The sequence below is a fragment of the Pseudorca crassidens genome, chromosome 5, assembly GCF_039906515.1.
Source record: "Pseudorca crassidens isolate mPseCra1 chromosome 5, mPseCra1.hap1, whole genome shotgun sequence".
NCBI lineage: Eukaryota > Metazoa > Chordata > Mammalia > Artiodactyla > Delphinidae > Pseudorca > Pseudorca crassidens.
Genome location: NC_090300.1, coordinates 41,538,529 through 41,558,285, shown reverse-complemented (window position 1 = coordinate 41,558,285; position 19,757 = coordinate 41,538,529). Strand labels below are relative to the sequence as shown.

The window sequence follows — 19,757 nt, the reverse complement described above, 5'->3', positions numbered from 1 at the left end:
GTGAGCTAAGAAAGCAGGCTCAGTAAGTGAGAGACAGGACCCTCAGAGGTGCTTTGAGCAGTCTGGTAATTCCTCTGCTCCTTAATGTCGTGTTTCTAGTGGAAATTCTCTTGGAATCTGTTAAATATTAAAGTGCTCTTCAGAGGTGGATGAAGATGTAAGAATGAGAGCTTGTGTGAAGCTTTTAAGGTAAGTCTGAGGTCTTACGTCCTGCTTACTATGTATGTATTTCGAGTTCAGTCACATCAAATATCCATTTAACATACTCGAATTTAACAAAAGGCACTGGATCAGAAAAATGAAAGGAGGAGAAATAATTCAAGCCGTTCTGCTGGTGATTTCCTTCCTCTAAGGACTGTTCTGGGGTGGGCAGAAGGTGGGAGAGAGAGTCTGCCATTTCCTCAACTGAACACTGTTTCTCATGGCTGACACAGAGTGACCATCTCACTGGGCTTAAGCCATTCTGAAGTTCATGGCCTTAAACACAAGCTGACTACTTCACCTGGTGTTCAACAGCATTGGAGAACAAGGAGGCTGGGAGGTAGTCTGCTGGCCTTCAGTGTGGAGGCTTCCTAAAGGATTTTCAAGGGTAGCTTTGATTATACTTTACCCCCTGACTTTGGAATGTACGTGGCCTGTAAAATGCATCTCCCCTATTTTTAATTCTAGGATATGTCAGAGGACATTGACTTTCTGGAATCAGACTTTGTTTCCTTTCAAATGCTGTTTTCCCTACCTGAGATTTGAAATGATATTCAAAATATATCAAGCTTATAAATAGACTGAAGCTCAAAAGTTTATTTGCAAGCTGGCTGTTTGGAACTCAGAATGCATTTTGCTATAAAAACAATCGTATAAATGGTGCAAAAGGTATGTGTGTTCCCAGAATAGACCACATACATCTTTGTTCTGAGATACATGTATTTGCCAAGGAAAAGGGGTATAGAAAAGGAAATGTAATCCAGTGGCTAAGAGTGCTCGAGCCAGGCTGCCTGTGTTCAAAGGCCATGGCTCACTAGCTTTTGGCCTTGACCAACTGTCTCAGTTTGCTCACCAATAAAATGGGGCTAATAGAGTATTTCTCTCAGAGGTATGTGTGAAGATACAGTCAGCCAAAATAATGCACATTGCACATTAAAACGTTCTGTGTTTGCTCCTACAATTGTTTCTCTGGGTATGAACTGCTCACACACTACAAAATTTCCAGTACCTGTGTTTCTCCAAATTCCAGCCATTCTTGAGAAGGGGGAACTCAGAAATCTTAACCAAATCATGCTTAGTATAGAAACATTCACTCTAATGAATATTTGATTGAATTCGAAAGGTGAAAAAGAGAGGTGTGTGCTGAGAGAAGGGAGCTGGGAGAAGTTCCCCTCACCATGCTCCTACATCTGCTTCTTTGCTTGGCCAATCACTGTGCTGCCCCTATTCTGCTCCCCTCCAGTCTGGAGGTGTCTGCAGCCAGGGTCAGATAAGGACATGAGGTGATGAGGGGGAGGAGAATTCCTCCAGGCTTCCTAAAGTCCACTGGACATTTCTCATGGAAGTGTCTTTACAGAGCAGCCCCAGAGCAGTGAGGACAAGTGGGAGCTTTTCTGGCTACTTCCTGGGGCTTCCCCTCAGCCCTGCCTTCCTACATCTAGCTCTTCACCACACAGGCCCACTGGCTGGCCTCCCACTTCTAGATCTTCTCCATGGTCTCCCAAATGTCCTCCACAGGAAAATGGCAGAAGACTGTGGATTGTACACAAAGTAAAAACACCCAGAATCTTGGGTGGATCCTCACCACTTTCTCGATCTCAAGAAAGGTATCCTCAAATAAAACATATTTGGGAGAAAAAAATTATATTTCCTGACCCTTTTCAGTGCATTTAAGTATATCCCAATTGCTTGCACCATTCATCCATTTATTCGCATACTCAGTAAATCTTTTGTTTAGAATTTTGTTAGATTCTGAGAACACCTTCTGGAACTTCAATAGTGCATATCTGTAATATATTTAAACATTTTTAATGAGTTCATCATCAGTGTAATTGCCATTCTAACTTTGTATGTGAAGTCAAATCATAATAAAACTGTTACTATAAAGTTTTTAACATTAAAAAAGGGATAAGTAAGCCTTTTACTTGTTTGTTTTTCGTTTAAGGAATATTTCCTACCCCAAAGAGCTCACAGTTTAGATCAGGGAGAACAAATAGTCAGCTTTGATTAGAAGCAGACTTATTTATCTTTGGTTGTTGACAAACCAAAGCTCTGCTTTTCAGTGCAGCTGGGACACAGCAGCTCAGCCTGTAGTTTCCAAAGTGTGGGTCCCTGGCCCTCTCTGTGCACAGCCCTGCTGATAGCCTGGAGGTTGCTCAGAGTGCGTAAAAAGGGCATATGGTGTCTCTGAGTACATTTTGCATTTTCTGGAGTGAACCCAGCTCTGCTCTTGCCCAGAGTGAGTATGCTGGTCGTGTGCATGTTTAAAAATGCTCATGAAATTGTGGGGGGAGTCTCTGATTGGCGTTAAAACTGGACTTCACCAAAGCAGACACATATTTATTTGGAAATCCAGAGTAATAACAAGCCAGATTTCTAAGCTTTTTGTTTCCTTCCAACTGGTTAAGCACTTGACTACCAGGGTATTAGGAATAATTTGAAAAATAAAGAAAGCACAAGAGAGAATATTCAATAGGAAATGTTGACAAATTGAAGATTTAGTTTTCCTTTTACCAAGAAATAAAGTTAGGCATAAGTAAGTGCTTTTCAAGTGGTGTCTTTTTCTCAGGGCTCTCGAGCTGTGTTAGCGAAGTCTTTCACCAGAGGCTCTGCCCCGTGCATTCCTAGCATGTGGTAAAATTGTTCCTTGCTGCCCTTTTTAAGTTAGGTGTGGCCATGTGACTTACAAGACCGAAGACATGTGAGCAGAGGTGTCAGGCATCACTTCTGGGCAGAAGCTCTAAGAGCCAGCGTGCCATTTGCCATACTCTCTTTATCAGTCTGCCAGAGTGATGGACAATGTCCCAGAGGTGGCTGCTTGTTAACATGGGTCCCAGAGAAAGGACAATGCAGAGCGTCCCCAGCTGACCCATGAAGACAGGCAGCTGGAGTGAGAAATAAACCTTGTGTCTAAAGCCACTGAGATTTGGGGGCTGTTTGCTCCTGCAGCATAACCTGGACTTTAGGTTCTGACAGACAAAGAGTGGGATAGGAGAGCTTTTCTTGCTGCCAGGCTGGCTGGGCAGGAATCCCTAGAGGGACCCCTCCTGTATCTTTCTAAATTGCTTCATTGACCCCCTTGCAATTATCTTTTAATTTCAAAGCTCTTAGCTATGCTTTGATCCCTTATAAAGGCATATAACTTTATTTCTTGATCTCTCATTGTTGCTGTTGTTGTTTTTGAAGCAGTATTGAGATTTGAAGGAGAAAAAGGCTCTAGATGGGGAATTAGAAGGTGAAAGTTGTTTTATTGGTTTACTGGCTCTGCCATTAACCATCTGTGTGACCCCTAAACAAAGCAGTAATATTTTGGGGCCTCAGGTTCCTTGTCTGTGGCACAGGGAACTTGAATTAGACCCTAGGTAGCAAAGTAGCAACCTGTGAATTTTACACAGCCCTGAGATAGGTTTTGTTCAGTCCACATAGGTGTGGCTTTTCTACATTTTAAGCAGACAGTCACAACATAAAAATCTATTTGTCAACATTATAAGTCAAAAGAATTCACATAAAATCCAGCTTGCTGATTGCTTGCTTGCTTTTCTACGTGCATCCATTCAACAAATATTTATTGAGCACTCACTGAATGCCACGCACTCTTCTAAGCACTGGATTTACTGTAATACACAATACAAGCAAAAAAAATCCATGCCCTCCTAGAGTTAACATTCTAGAGGATTTCCAGCTTATCTTAAAAATTTGGAAGATCTGGTGACATGGGGCCCATATTTCAATACAGTAAGAATTCTTGAGAAGCTGAGTAGTAATTGTACCTTTAGACTAGGTATTGGGTCCCACCTCTGCAGGTGTGGGGAAGGCCCAGCCAGGCCCTCACTTTACCTGTCTGGCCCATGTAGGCTTCTAAGTTTGTGATGCTTGGACTAAGTGACCTCTCAGAGTCCTTTATTCCTAACAGCCAGGATTCTAAAAGTACACACAACATAAAATGAAAACAGTATTTTCAAGTGTGTTACAGAAAATCTACATCTTAATACTGTTACAAATTGTACAAGCTGAGCTGTGGATATATGTAAAAAAAAGGATATTGCCTCTGCCCTCTCTCCCTCCTAGCCCCAGTATCTTTCACTCGACTGTACAATTCTGGAAAGACAGAAATATACCCAGCACATGCCATGTCTCCTTGGCTTCAACCCTGCTCCTTCCCTCCCTCTGTTGCTGCCCTCTGGCAGGCTTTTCATTCTGGAGATGCAGATTAGCTTTGTAAATAACCAGGGGTGCACATACCTTAGGCATCTTAAATGTTTAATTACCTGTCTAAAATTTTAGTTCAGCAGTTGGATGGAAATTAGCATATCCTTTTAACAAGATTCTGGAACATCTTCTGTTTGCTCTGCAATGTTATTTACTAACTGCATCATCATTCTCCTTCACAGCAAATGCAAGAATGCATGTGGGTGCCGAGTAATGGTTTTGTGTTTCAGGTCCAATGGGAATGGGCTTCGTAAAAAGTATGTGGGCTGGTAGGTACTAGAAAATTATTTGCAAGATTATTATAAGTCATCTATCCTATAGCAATTCTTTTTATTTCTTTCTTTTCTTGTTCTTTTGCTCTTCCTTTCTTCTGTCTTCCTGAGGGGTTGTAGATGAGTCATATTTTGAGTCATTTCCTTAATAAGTAGCAGGGTTAATGGTATCAAGATAGGGAAGAAGTAAGTCAGAACACCAAAGCTATTACCACACATCTTAATGGATATATACACACATCTCTACACCCACAGCACACACACACACATATTCCAGTACTCAGGTGAAAGACAACTAAAAGATCATTTTTCTCTGTAAAAATTTTCATCTAATGGCTGAGACTTAGTAAGCCAAGTTTCCACCAGAGCAAAACTTTATAACCAAGTTATAAAAGCTTCAAAACAGCAAGACACAAGGGAAACCCTGACACAGTCTTAATTACACTGTCACCAGATACAGTGTTAAAATGTACCTATAAATGTTCCCTTTTAATCCTATGAATTAGTTCTGTAGATGTGTCTAGAATTATATTTCTAATGTCTGACCTACCTATCCCACCTCTGAGCAGAATAATTACTCTAGATTCCAGATTAAAGTGGTTTCCTTTCAGTTAAGTTTCTAGAAATATCTCCCAGAAGCTGAAAAACAGCACCAAATATTAATGGGAACAATAATAAAAAATAATTTCAACAATGAACTTTTATTGCTAACTTGTTATGTTCTAGGCCCTGTGCTAAACATGGTACCTGCCTTATGTTGTATAGTCATCACGACTACCCTAAGACATGGTTCTTCTGCAGTTTATTTTCCATTTGAACCTTTGGGTCCATTTTCCATCTTTCCTTATCCTATTCTGTGCCCTGGGTGCTGACCTTTATAGATGTCTTCATCAAGTTCCCACGCCTTCTGGCTTCTGTCAGGTTCCCAGAGTGGGATGAGAGTGAAGTCTGAGTATTTATTCTTCCACCTCTGTCTCTTTGGGACCCTGAGCTAGCTCTTTCTCTGTCACCCCAGCTCCCGTCTGGAGTCTTCTCCTAAAGCTACCACACTCTCCTCAGCTTCCGGTAATTGCTCCCCTCCTCATCCCTTCAGATATGGGAGCTACTTTGCTCTCTCCAGGATGTTTTACCATCCTTTGTTGAGTGCTCTTATTTCTGCCTATACTCTTGTCACTAGTCCCTCATTAAACTCTCTCAGTTACTTTGAGAGTGCCATCTATTTTCTGGACTCTGAATAACACAGTACTACCATTTCCCTTTTATAGACTGGAAAAAAAAATTGAGGCTCTGACATGTTATGTGACATGTACAAGATTGTACAGCTAGTAAATGCCAGAGTCAAGATTTGAACTGAGATGTTAGCCCAAGCTCTTACCCAATACTGAACAAGGTCTATAACAGAATCTCCATTATGTTGGTTTTCTGCGAAGTGTTAAGAAAAGCATCTGGACTTCCAGCCCAAGAAGAGGAGCTAGCTTAACTTTACCACTGTTGAACTGGGCCATGTTGGTTTTCTAAAGCCACTTTCGTTTTATTTTCTATAAAATGGGGGAAATAAGTGGTAAATAGACTTACTGTGGTGATAATTTTCCTAAGTTACAAATATCAAATCATTATGTTGTACACGTGAAACCTATATACAGACGGTCCCTGATTTGCAATGATTCAACTTAAAATTTTTCGCCAATCTTTCTACACGTTCAGTAGAAACTGTACTTCAAATTTTGAATGTTGATCTTTTCTCAGGCTAGCAATATGTGGTACGATACTCTCTCTCAGGATGTTGGGCAGCAGTCAGCCACACATCACAGGGTAAATAATGGATACACTTACAACCATTCTGTACCCAGACAACCATTCTGTTTTTCACTTTCAGTACAGTATTCAATAAATTACATGAGATATTCAATACTTTATTATAAAATGGGCTTTGTGTAGATGATTTTTGTCCTACTGTAGACTCATGTAAGTGTTCTGAGCACGTTTAAGGTAGGCTAGGCTGAGATATGATGTTGGGTAGGTTACTTGCATCAAATGCAGTTTTGACTTACTTATAATGAGTTTATCAGGACGTAACTTCATCATAAGTTGAGGAAGATCTGTAATGTTATATGTCAATTATACCTCAAGAAAAAAATACATAAATAAAATAAAATGGGGGAAATAGACTTGTTCCAATTATTGCTCAGGATCTTTTAAGAATAAAAGTGAGATAAGAGATGTGAAAAGACCTTAAAAGGATGTGAGTACTATGTAAATTTAAGTTATTTCTCCTTGGGTAAAACAATCTGTAACAGTATTAGGATGTAGATCTCTCTATAAATACTTATGCATATATGTCTGTGTGTGCTCACACATGTGGAATGTGTCATATTCTTTCTGTAGGTTAAAACATCATTGTTCTTCCATGATACAAACCCTTTGTTAGGGCATCTACTACTATTTGTCCACAGTTCAAACTTGTATAAGTCCTAACTATTAGGATCCCACATTTATATTCAATCAGTTTAAAACGTAAGAAAATTTCACTTACCATTGATAATTCCCTGTGTAACAAGACACACCTATAACTTTAGGGAATATTATAATATAGACAGGAAGATATATTTTATAAAATGGCTTCACTCCCACAGGAACAGGAACGAGGACTCTTTTCTTAAATTGGGCTCATTTATGCTATAGCTGAGATACAAAATCCATACTAGTTACGGTTGAGATAAAAAAAATAAATACAGGCTTCTGTAAGGAACAGTGAAAAGATGGATTCCCCTCCTTTACATAAGCTGGGAAGTGGGTAGATATTTGACTATATTCTGGGACACTGGCTTGGAATGGGAATCAGTGTTTTAATCCATAAAGCCTCAGGTCATGAGGAATCCAGGACAGCTCAGTGAGCAAGGTGCTCCCTGCTGTGGAAGTGGTAGCCAGGGAGCTCCCGGAGAACTCAGCAACTTGGCTGATGTTCACCGTCAAGCAGAGGCAAAGCTGGAGCCCCTGAGTGTTCCCTGGTCACCAGCCTGCTCTGCTTATAGCTGCAGTGACAGCGGCCTCTTCCCCCTTTGCCAGGGTTGGCCAGCCACAGCCTCAGGAGGGAAAACTGGGCACTCAGCACCACGGAGATAAGCCCACCTTCCTTTGGCCATCTTTTTGGCTCATTCTCTGATACTGGGAATATCACGTAATTTGTTTGATGACTCAATTTTCTTATCAACAAAGTATGTACCAGCTTCCAGCCTCTTGCTCACAAGATTCCTAAAGATATTTTTAGGGACCCAAGAAAATGTTGCCACACAAAGATGAAGGACAATTAATTCTTTGTATCTTGAGCTGGAGTTATCTGTGCACTTGTCACAGCCTCCTGATCTATGACCAGCTTTTAATTAGACAATAGGCGTTTGGCATTCCATGCCTTTGATGTGCAAGATTCTGACTCAGGGCTGTGGAGGTTACTTATCCCAGAAGTTCCTGCTCACACTGCTTTCTAGCTGGGCAGACATGTTGAAGTAATAAAGCAGAACAGTTAAGAGGCTGACCTGTGGAGTCAGGCAGGTTGGGTGACCTTGGACTGATTTCCTCTCTAAGCCTCAGTTTACTCGCCTGTCAAATGAAGATAAAAGCACCAACCTCACAGACATGTTGAGAGTTTTTTTTTTTTTTTTGAGAGTTTTAATTAGAAGAAATGTAAGAACTTAGCAATGTGTCTATGCATAGTAAGAATGCAATGAGCGGTAACTCCAGCCTGTACATTTTTGACATAGCACTTAATATATTATAAAAATTTACTTACATTTTTGCCTTTTCACACCTACCTCTCACTCTGTCCCTCCAGTGCTCTGAACTGTGCCTACTATACAGCAGGTGTTCAATAAATGTTGGATGTATGAATCAAGGACAAGTATAAGATGGGGTTTCTGCCCTCCAGGAGTTTACTGTCAAATTGACAGATAAGATGTTTACCAGATAATTAATAATTATGCTTGGCAGAAAGTAAGTCGTATGTGAGGTGTATACACAGAGGCAAAAGAGAGAGCTCCCTTCTGACCAGATGGGAAAGGAAGGCTAGATGGAGAAGGGGGCTTGGAGCTTAAATCATTCCCCTCCCTCTACTGGCCAATGCTCAAAAAAAAGGTCACTCCACGCTCTGGTCACTAAAACACTGACGATGTTTCCCCTCTATTTTCCTGGGTTTAGCTTGATAGGTAGCTGTATTAGTTTCCTATCGCTGCTGTAACAAACTACCACAAACTTAGTGTCTTAAATTAAAACAACACAAATTTATTGCCTTGCTGTTCTGGAGGTCAGACCCAAATCGGTTTTACTGAGCTAAAGTCCAGATGAAAACAGGGCTGGTTCTTTCTGGGGACCCTAGGAGAGAATCTATTTCCTTACCTTTTTCAGCTTCTATAGCTTTTTCGTTCCTTGACTCTTGGCCCTGTCCTTCATCTCCAAAGCCAGTGGCATAACATCTTCAAATCACTCATTGCTTCTGTCATCACAATGCATTATCTATGACCCTTCTGCAGTCAAATCCCTCTCTGCCGCCCTCTTGTAAGGATAGTTGTGATTACATTTAAGATCCACTGGGATCATCCAGGATAATCTCCCCATCTCAAGATCTTCAACTTAATCACATCTGAAAGTTCTTTTTGCCATATAAGGTAATATTCACAGGTTCCAGGGATTAGGACTTGGATATCTTTGAAGGCCGTTATCCAGCCCCCCACCATAGCCAATAAAATAAGGAGAAAGGAAGTTCCTACCAAACAACGTGGATTTGTTCCAGTCCATCTTAACACTGAATCCAGCAAATGTCAGTGAGTCAGTAAGACACATACCCAAGTCATACTGTGTCTCCTGTTAATCAGAATTTATTTAAATTCTTCCACTGAATCTCACTTGAGTGTATGGATTTGAGCAAATGTTGTTTGCTACTGGTGCCATGAAAGGGTAAGATAGTCAATATTTCGTAAGAAATAGAAACATGAAGCAAAAAAAGACCCAGTCAGAGATGCTGGGTGGGGTGAGGGGTTAAGGAGACTCAGCTGCAGGGAACAGAGTGCTCACAAAGTGAGAGAGGGCTTCAGGGCTCATTCTGGCTGGAGCCAGGCTTGGGGCCATTTCTGTCCCAAAAGGCAGCTGCCGACATTCCTCTTTCCTTGAGAGAAATTTCCACAACCATGGGGAAAGGGCCAAATGAACAGTCAACCTGCACCCTCTGAGCTTGCAGTAATAATCCCATTTCTTCACAGTAGAGTTTGGGCCATTCAAATACACATAGAACTACGCTCATTATTATGAGATATTTGACATGTCCACAGTTCTTTTTTGTACACATATGTTGGGGAAATTTGATTGGTTTTAGCATATTAGAAGTCTCCCTCTTTCTAGTACTCTCAATAGTTCATTTTACATTGTATTTAAAACCTCTGGAACTGGTCTTCTTCAAGGTGACGATGTAGCCCTATTTTCTTTTTAAGTTTAATAGCCATGTCTCCTACCAGAGGTGACAGTCTACATAAATGTGGTCACAATACCTGCCACCTACTTTACTCAGCAAAGACATCCACATTGCCAGCTGTCACGTGAAACCACCTTAATACTGCCATCCCATTGAGCACGTCACTGGTTCTACCCGTTCTCATAGCATCACGTTTCCATGGTGACTAATGCATAGAGCAGTGTAAAATTATAGATAACAGGAGAAAAGTAAGTAGCATAAGTCAAATATGTGCTGCACATTTGGGGTTTCCAAAGCTGATCGCTGCACATGTGAGGACATGGAGACTTGGCTTCAGTACGGATAACTATCAACAGGTTGCAGAGCTTCAAGCCCCCACCTCTCTACCCAGTGAGCCCTTTACATGCTGAAAAGAAGGGTGCATAAGTGCACAACTACATTATCTGTAGTCAATAAATGGGGCTAGATAAAGGTGCGGGTGTAACAAGGCACAGTCATGCTTCTGAGTCCCTCTGCCCCGCACACGGAGGGTGGAATAGCTTCCTAAGGGCACCTTTTCCTCTCCTGTCTTTCACAGACCGGTCATCTTCCTAAGGCACTCTTCCTATCACATCACTTGGTGCTAAAGGACATGCAATGACTACCTGCCAGCTTTCTGGCTGAGCCCCAATTTCTCACCAGGGAGCTTGAGGTACCTCTGGTCCAGGTGTGCAGCCTCGTCACATTCCCTGAGGCTGGACTTCATCCAGGCTGGGCCCCTCACCACCCCACATGGCTCACCTGTTCTCCCAGCTCCACTCATCAACTACCCACCCTTCAATAGAGGACTTAAGCTGCGCCGCCTCCTTGAAGTCTTCTTGATACCTCTCTGGTCAAACTGACCTCTCCCTTGCCTGCCCCCCCACCACACAGACTCTTACCTCATTGGATTATAAACATTTTCCCCAGTCACTGCTTCCAACTCTACTGCTTGACCTGCTCCACCTCCTTCACTGGGTGATGTTTTTCATGAGGCTATGTTGGCTCAATTCCGTATCTTTCTAGGCACTTTTCTTAAAACACTTTCTAGACTCAGACCTGCTCCTTTTAAAATGTCTACCTCATATTTAATTCACATCTCTCTTCCCTCCCCTTCCCTGACCCTACCCTAGTCAAGACACTTTTGGCACATGAGAGTGGAGGAAGATGGAGGCCTTCCGCCCCTTGGATACCTCTCCCCTCTCTTCCTTGCATGTTTCTCCTGGTGCTAATCCAAGAGAACGAGGGAAGAGAGAGCCCTCTCCCTGCTTCTCTGCTTACGGAGAGTTCCTGTCCCCTCCACGTTTAGGGCCTAACTGCTGCCCCACACCCTTTTATGCCCCTTCATGCCCTTGCCCCAGGTCGTACCAGCCAGCTCTCCCCTGATCTTTCCTCCACACCCTGGCAGTTGCCAGTGGCTTGATAACTATCAGAATGGCATCCATCACTGTCCCTGATTTTGAGGATGGTGGACAGTTTGGCAGGTTGATGACTGATTCTCCTGGAGTCTCCCTCTTGGCTTTGGGGTGGGAGGTGAAATACCCCATTCCCTTGTAGGGCATTAGTGAAAGGAGGAAGACCACCACACTACTTTACAAGGAGACCTCTCATTCTCTCCCTAGTAGGCTTCTCTATATTCATTTGGGTGAGCAGCTGGTAGAGATGGTTCCAGGGCTGGTTCTGCTGAAATCCCACCTCTCCGCAAGCCCTGAGGGACATGGTTGACCACCGTACTTGGCAGTTGTACAGGACTGTACAGTGTGTATGGGACTAATCTCAATCCCTGAGCAATGGGAAACATTGCACTAGGCACCTAGCTTTCTCTCTAGTTCCTAGAATTGTGAAGCCATAGTCTTCTGCTCCTTCATTCTCTGGCATGTGACACTTAATAGACCCGGTTGGTCACAAGATGGCAGGAAAATTGGGGGCTTCCAGCCTTCTCTTGGCTCCTCCTTTTGTGAGAACAGGTCAGCTAACTCCTCTTTCTTTGACGCTGACCTCAAAAATTGGGTGAGTTGGGATCTATGGTTTATAACATTCAACTTGATGTACTGTTATAATTCTACTGAGTAATCTATTTTACATTACTGTTATTGTTCTCAATTCATTTAAGCAGGTGAATTTTTTCTCCCCAGTAAGGTAAAACTGAGATGATCCTTAAAGAACAAGCAGTGTTCAGTATTTCCTTTTCTTTATGCACAGACCCTACCAGGGTGCTATGAACATAATAGACAGGGACTAGATATAGACTTGTTGACTTGACTGGGGAACAACAGGAGCTGTAGACCTCAGGAGCCTGTGCTGTGGCAACCTGTGGTGGCTACCCACTGCCATGTAGAAACAGAGAGGGCAGAAGCCACATGCTGACCTATAAGGCTGTACATACATGATATTCAAGATTAATTCTGGTCATCAAAAACTCAAGTAATCCAGAATTAAAATCCAGATTAATGGTATCAGGGGAATAAAATATACATATGATTGGATGTTTTCCTTTTTCTAAAAAAATAATTTATTGCTTGCAACTCAGTAGAGTGCCAGAGAGAAATAGGCAAGGCAAGAAGAAGTAACTTGCTAGCATCCCTAAAGAAATGTTGGTTTTCCAGTTTTGAAATTTGGGGAAAGGGGGTGTTTTTTTTCTCTTCGGAAGAGAAAAAATAAGGAAAAATAAGAAATGGATCCCTAACTAAAAGCGAAAAATAACTTTTAGTGAAAATCTGAAAGCTAATGTTAATGAATCCTCAGGATACATATGTATGTTCCAATTTTTTATGTTGATACCCTGTATTTCTTAAATTCAAATATTACATCAACTGAAAACGTGTGGTCCATTTAATAATAGCTATTCAGAACAAAGAAACATGACCACAATAATACTCGTTTTTGGTCGTCATAGGCTTCCTAACATTAACAGGATGGAGTTAAAGTGTTGAAATGTTAAGATCACTGCTGTGCTAAGCTCTTTATTTAATCCTCTTAACAGCCTATACAATAGATACTGTCATCAACCAGACTGATGAAAAGCTAGTCCAGCACCAAAGACAGTATAAGTAGCAGAGCTGGGATTCAAACTTGAGTCTAAGTACTACAGTGAACAGATCCAGACTAGAAGCTCCATATGTAAGAGGACATCCCCATTATCATCACAGACTTGTCTACCCAACATCTGACTACTTCCATCCCTAACTCCCCAGGTTCCAGCCACCTTCATCCTCCTGAAGATGACTGCAGCATCTTCATGATTGGCCTCTTAACTTGCACCCTATAGTCTCTTATCCACTGAGATACCCAAACAATCTTTATAAAGCCTACAACAGATTTGTCACACTTCGGCTCAAAATCTTGCAATGGCTCCATCTTACCCAGAATTAAATCCAAGGTTCTCACCATGGCCCATGAGGCCCTCCAGATCTGGCTCCTGGCTGCTCCTCTCCTTCCCTGGCCCATTCCAAACTCACTGGACTCTCAACTGTTCCCAGATGCAGCAAATGCCCTCAGGGCCTTCGCGCTTGCTGTTTCCTCTGTCTGGATTGATCTTCCCCCAGATACTCAAAAGGCTTATTCTCTCACCTTCTTCCAGTCCATGATCAAAAGTTATCAACAGACATCCCTTTCCACCCTCTTCATTTTAAAAATTTTTTTATTTTTATGAAATTTTTAAAGGTTACTTTCCATTTACAGTTATTACAAAATATTGGCTATATTCCCCATGTTGTATAATACATCCTTGAACCTATCTTACACACAACAGTTTGTACCTCCCACTTCCCCACCCCTATATTGTCCCTCCCCTGCCTCCCCACTGGTAACCACTAGCTTGTTCTCTATGAGTCTGCCTCTGTTTTGTTATATTCAGTAGTTTGTTGTTTTTTTAGATTCCACATGTGATATCATACAGTATCTGTCTTTCTCTGACTTATTTCACTTGCATAATGCCCTTCAGGTCCATCCATGTTGCTGCAATTGGCAAAATTTTGCTCCTTTTTTATGGCTGAGTAGTATTACATTGTATATACATATCACATCTTCTTTAGCCATTCATCTGTTGATGGATACTTAGGTTGTTTGCATGTCTTGGCTACTGCGAATAGTGCTGCTATGAACATAGGGGTGCATGTATCTTTTCAAATTAGTGTTTTTGGTTTTCTCAAATATATACACAGGAATGGAATTGCTGGGTCATACAGTAGTTTAGTTTTTTGAGAAAACTCCATCCTGTTTTCTATAGTGGCTGTAGCAATTTACATACCCGCCAACAGTGTACAAGAGTTCCCTTTTTTCCACATCCTCACCAACATTCGTTAATTGTAGACTTTTTGATGATGGCCATTCTGTCTGTCCACCCTCTTTAAATAGCACCCTCCAGGAGCCTCTGCATCTTGCCATGCTTATCTTCATAGCTGGTCTCACCCCCTGATATGCTAAATGTTTACTTCTTTGTTTCTCTTTCTCCCTCTTCTAAAATGTAAGCTTTTTAAAGGCAGACTCCATTTTGCTCACCCCCTTATCCTCAACACCCAGAGCAGTGCCTGGCACAGAGCAGGTGCTCAGGGAGTGTTTGTTGAATGAATCCATTCATTTGAAATCCCATCAGCCTTAATAGTTAAGGATCCATATATATGGGCGAAATGCTCTTCTAGGAACTATTTATTCTGTAAAATACCTACTACTTTGTGGATAATCACAATTACATATGAAAAAGCTTTAATGCCAACTGTTTAATAATGAGACAGATCTGTCCTCTAATTCCTGCTATTTCATGGTTAGAACACTGCACAGTATTTTAATAATAATGTGGTCAGTCACAGCCTCCCTGAGATGGCATCGCTATGCCTTATCTATACGTCTGCACTTTCCTTGGCCTCAGTTCTCCTCCCTCGAGTGGCGGTAACAGCACCAAGACAACTTCAGAGCCCTTAATTTTCTCTTTCTACTTGGCTCTGCACTATGAAACTCAGCTTTCATTTTAATAAAATTCTCTCTTGTCCTAAACAGAAGTGGAAACCATTTAATCATTCTTTTGAGAAATAAGTGTGCTGGTAAGAGGAAATTTTTAACTATATAAATAATTTCTATTCTTGAGAAGGTAGAACAAAAAGAAATAATGAAAATATTTCTAAATAAAAAAAGTTCTCTATTTCCATAAAAATAACTTCTGCCATTCTTAAACCCACATATAGTTGGCCCTTTGTATCTGCAGGTTCTACATGTACAGATTTAACCAACCACAGATCAAAAATATTCCTTAAAAAATTCCAGAAAGTTCTAAAAAGCTTAACTTAAATTTGCCATATGCTGGCAACTATTTACATAGCATTTACATTGTATTATGTATTATATATGATCTAGAGATGATTAAAGTATATAGGAGGAGGTGTGAGGTTATATGCATACACATACTAGGCCATTATATATAGGGGACTTCAGTATCCTGGGATTTTCATATCTGTGGGGGTCCTGGACCCAATCCCCAGTGGATACTGAGGGACACTGTAGTCTCTGCAGGGAGAAGCCTGTACACTAATGTCTCTGTAGCAGGAAGCATTTGTCCTCTTCTTTGTCCTTCTTACTTTGGTTGGCTTGTTTCCCATCTTGAAACGGTGCCTGGATTGTCCTCCCTGTCCAACTTGTCCACTTTCCAAAATGTACAAAAAGCAGCAAAGAATCTCAGGCCACAAACTTAGGTGTTTGCAAAATACAGCATGTTAAAATTTTTCTATAAATTCACTTAATTTCAATTCAGGGACCCCCTCCTGCCGAGCTGAGAGAAGATTTAACTTTCAGATGATACTGGCTCTCTTCTTGCTCTCTCCATGCTGCTGAGGTTGGGCCAAGGTCCCAGTCTTACCCTTCCAGGCATCAGGGAATCCCTCCCATCATTGGTCATCTGTCCACTGTCACCCCAGAGACAGCCTTTGTCCCAGACCACACGGTCCTTGACTCTGCTACTCTGATGCCACACAGGTTGCTTCACAGATCTTGGGAGAAGCTGAACCCCTGTCTGGGGACCCAGTCTCTCTGATACCACAGGGCCATTTCCTCTGAGATCCTATCATGTACTTTGGATGCTATTAGGGAGCAAGACTCATGGGCTCATAAACCTTCCACTGAACCTCCGATCCAACAGAATCTCAGCTTAATCTGGGAAATGGCTTTGCTCTCAAACCTGACTCTCTTTAACAGACTTAGGTTTGGGGAAACAAAATCACACTTTCTGCAAATAAGAAAGCGTAAGCTACTTGCTTGAATGGAGAAAAGACAGCAGAGAGATGCGGGGAGAAGCCACATATGTTAACATCTTACAGTGGATACTGAAAGCCCCCATTGCAACCAAACCAGAAGATCCCGTCTCTGTTCCTGCATCTCAGAAGAAAATGTTGTAGCTCACTGTGGCTGGAGTTGTAGCTCAGTGTGGCTGGAGTGGACCTGGACTTGGGGTTTCAAGAGGCCCTGCGACCTGGACCCCTAAGGAATTCAGGCCCTCAAGCTGCTGTAGCCCTTGAGAAAAGGCCAGAGCGACTGGATATGCCATGAGTAGACTCAGCCAGCTTCATCTGCGCATGATGTGTTCAAAATCCACACATTGAAGGAGTTTTGGAATGGGTATCATTTTTTAATTGACCAATATAAACCTGTGAATATTATGTATCAATATAAATAATTTCCCTACAAAGTCTGGTTTGCATGCAGGTATTCTTTTTATGACTTAATCTGTTTACTACCATAAGGACTATAGTTTTATAAACCACCTTGTTTTCATTGTCCCCTTCTTTGTGAAGAATCAAGTGATAACTTGGGAATCACCATCTTATGCAGACTACATTCTTAGCAGAAAACCAACCAAAACAAAGACTCAAGTAGTCCCCACACAATCCTCCCCCCAGGACTCTGCACATAGCTGCACTTTTCTCTTTTGGAGCAACACAGTGCATGGCTGGCGGAGGTTTCTCAAGGAATGTGCATGCTTTAGGACGAATGGTTACAAGCATCCATGATCCCTGTCTTTACTCTGTCATTTTAGTTTTCTTTTTTCAGTTGTAATCCATGCCATTTTGGGAACCACCTTACATTCTTTTCTGGTACAAGGCTGTGTGTAAGTAGATATAACAGAAATAGTAGGGGACAGCAAGGATAGGTCATGCTCTTCAGTAGCCAAGGTCAAAAGCAAACAGGATTCCTGCCTCCAAAAGAGAGAACTCATCATGAATGTGAAGAGGGCAAGTCTGGTAGAGAATGAAGCCTGCAGGGGAAGCCAAGGGAGTTACACTGTAATACAATCCCACAGAAGCCTTAGAAACTGATGAAAACTGGCTCATTAATGCATCCAATTATCCATCCAACAAACTTTTATTGATCATCTGCAAAATGTCAGATACTGTGCTGCAACTGAGGCTGATTAAAATATGAATATTCCAAAAAAAAAGTTTAAAGAAAGATCTATTGCAGTGGTATCACCATATGCCCATAGAGCCTCATTCATTCTTGTCCCCTTGTTTTCAATATTATTGACAATTATAATGGATAACAGTTGGTACTTTACATATATTATCTCATGCAATCTTCCAAGCAACCACATAAGGGATTATGAGGTCCTTCTTACAGATACTGGGCACAGAGAAATTAAGGAATTTGTTAGTAAGACAAAGATAGGTACAATCCCACTCCTGGGCATATATCTGGACAAAACTATAATTTGAAAAGATACATGCACCCTTATGTTCATAGCAGTACTACTTACAATAGCCAAGACATGGAAACAAATGTCCATTGAAAGATGAATGGATAAAGAAGATGTGGCATATATATGTATATACGTAAATACACACACACACACACACACACACACACACACACACACACACACAATGGAATATTACTCAGCCATAAAAAAGAATGAAATACTGCCATTTGCAGCTACATGGATGGACCTAGAGATTATCATACCAAGCGAAGTAAGTCAGAAAGAGAAGGACAAAGACCACATGTTCTCTCTCTAATGGCACAAATGAACATATCTACAAAACAGAAACAGACTCACAGGTATAGAGAACAGACTTGTGGTTGCAGGTGGGTGGGGATGAGGGTGGGGGAAGGTTGGATTTGGTGTTTGGTACTAGCAGATTCAAACTATTATATGTAGGATGGATAAACAACAAGGTCCTATTGTATAGCACAAGGAACTATATTCAATATCCTGTGTAAACCATAATGGAAAATAATATGAAAAAGAATATATATATGTATAACTGAATCACTTTGCTATACATCAGAAACTAACATGACATTGTAAATCAGCTATACTTCAATTAAAAAAAAAAGACAAAGCTGGGTAAATGAATATTACAGTACCTCGAGCTACTGGGCATGCTCCTGCAGAGCTATTCACTGCTAGTACTCCACGCTTTGTGTTTGCAACTTAAACACACACACACACTCACACACACACACACACCTTGCTGGACTAAATATGTGTGATAAATATTTGCCAAAAGTTCATCTTTAAAATACTTGTTACCTTCTTGAGCTATATATAAATTTACCTACTAAGACCTGAAGATGTCCTATTCTCCCTTTGAGGAAAACTTCTAATAGTTTGAACTGCCAAAAATAAGCATAATGGCTGCTGAACCTTCCATCAGCCTGTGGATTCTGGATCAGCCCTGAGCTCCTGCATATGTGTTCTTTGTACCACTACTCTGCCCTGGTTTTCTGGCCAGAGTAAAGATGAATGGCACCAGGCACCTGGACCATTCCATGGCTCATATCAACAAGGGAAAATAGAACCTTGCCCAGAAATGTCACTTGCTCATGTTGGATTCCTTTTAGTCCTGAATCACGACTGGCATAAACAGATGCTGGTCACCATAAGAAAAAATTGGCTGGAAGCTGTCTGAACTTAGAGTTGAAACCTAAAGCTCAATATTTGGGATTGCACAAGATGTCATTATGTTCTATTTTTGTGCCTGAGTTGCTGTAACTGAAAATGGGCATAACACTAGTTGCTAACCCCTTTCAGAGTTCTGCTCAAGGATAAAGATAATACTAATTAAGCTCTTTCAATCCCTTGGTTGAATTGTTTACGTGAAGCAATAACATAAAGTAAGATTTTAGTGGCACAGGATGTTACTCAGACATTTTGATAATTCGTAATTGTCCTTTGTCAAACCCTGTCCCCAAGGTATTTTCATCTCAAAGTAGGTATACATCAGGCTAATATCCTTAGCAAGAGTAACAAACAAGAAAAATTATAAACTAACATTTTATGAATGTCTCTACTTCTAAAACTAATCATTATTAGAAGTCAAATACTTTGATCAATGGTACTGTCACATGATAATATTACTTTCCTGCTAACAAATAAAACTGAAGTACACTTATTAAACTTACCACATTTGCTTCATTAGTGGCCATCAATGACCTGTAATCAAGCAGAATTTATTGGTGGAATAGATATACAGACTTCAACTTGTTTATTTTTCTTTTCTGCTGTCAACATTAACCAATGTTGTCATTGTTGTATATGCATTAGGAAAATATCTTCTCTGAATGAGAATACAGACCCTGTTGGCAATAATTTGGAGGGCATCAAGGATAGGTCT

General features: G+C 41.1%; 1 protein-coding gene across 3 annotated transcripts in view; it reads right to left on the bottom strand.

Moving 5' to 3' along the window:
• Positions 1–19,757, bottom strand: part of KCNAB1 (potassium voltage-gated channel subfamily A regulatory beta subunit 1) — a 399,544-nt gene that overhangs the window by 233,978 nt on the left and 145,809 nt on the right. Inside the window, exon 1 of one of the 3 annotated variants that reach the window (XM_067737836.1) lies at positions 19,546–19,586. The exons of the other annotated variants lie outside the window; for them this stretch is intronic. Coding sequence (XP_067593937.1) covers positions 19,546–19,559 — 14 coding nt within the window. The 5' untranslated portion in view covers positions 19,560–19,586. Of the gene's footprint in view, positions 1–19,545; positions 19,587–19,757 lie in introns of those variants that run through there. 3 annotated transcript variants of the gene reach the window in all.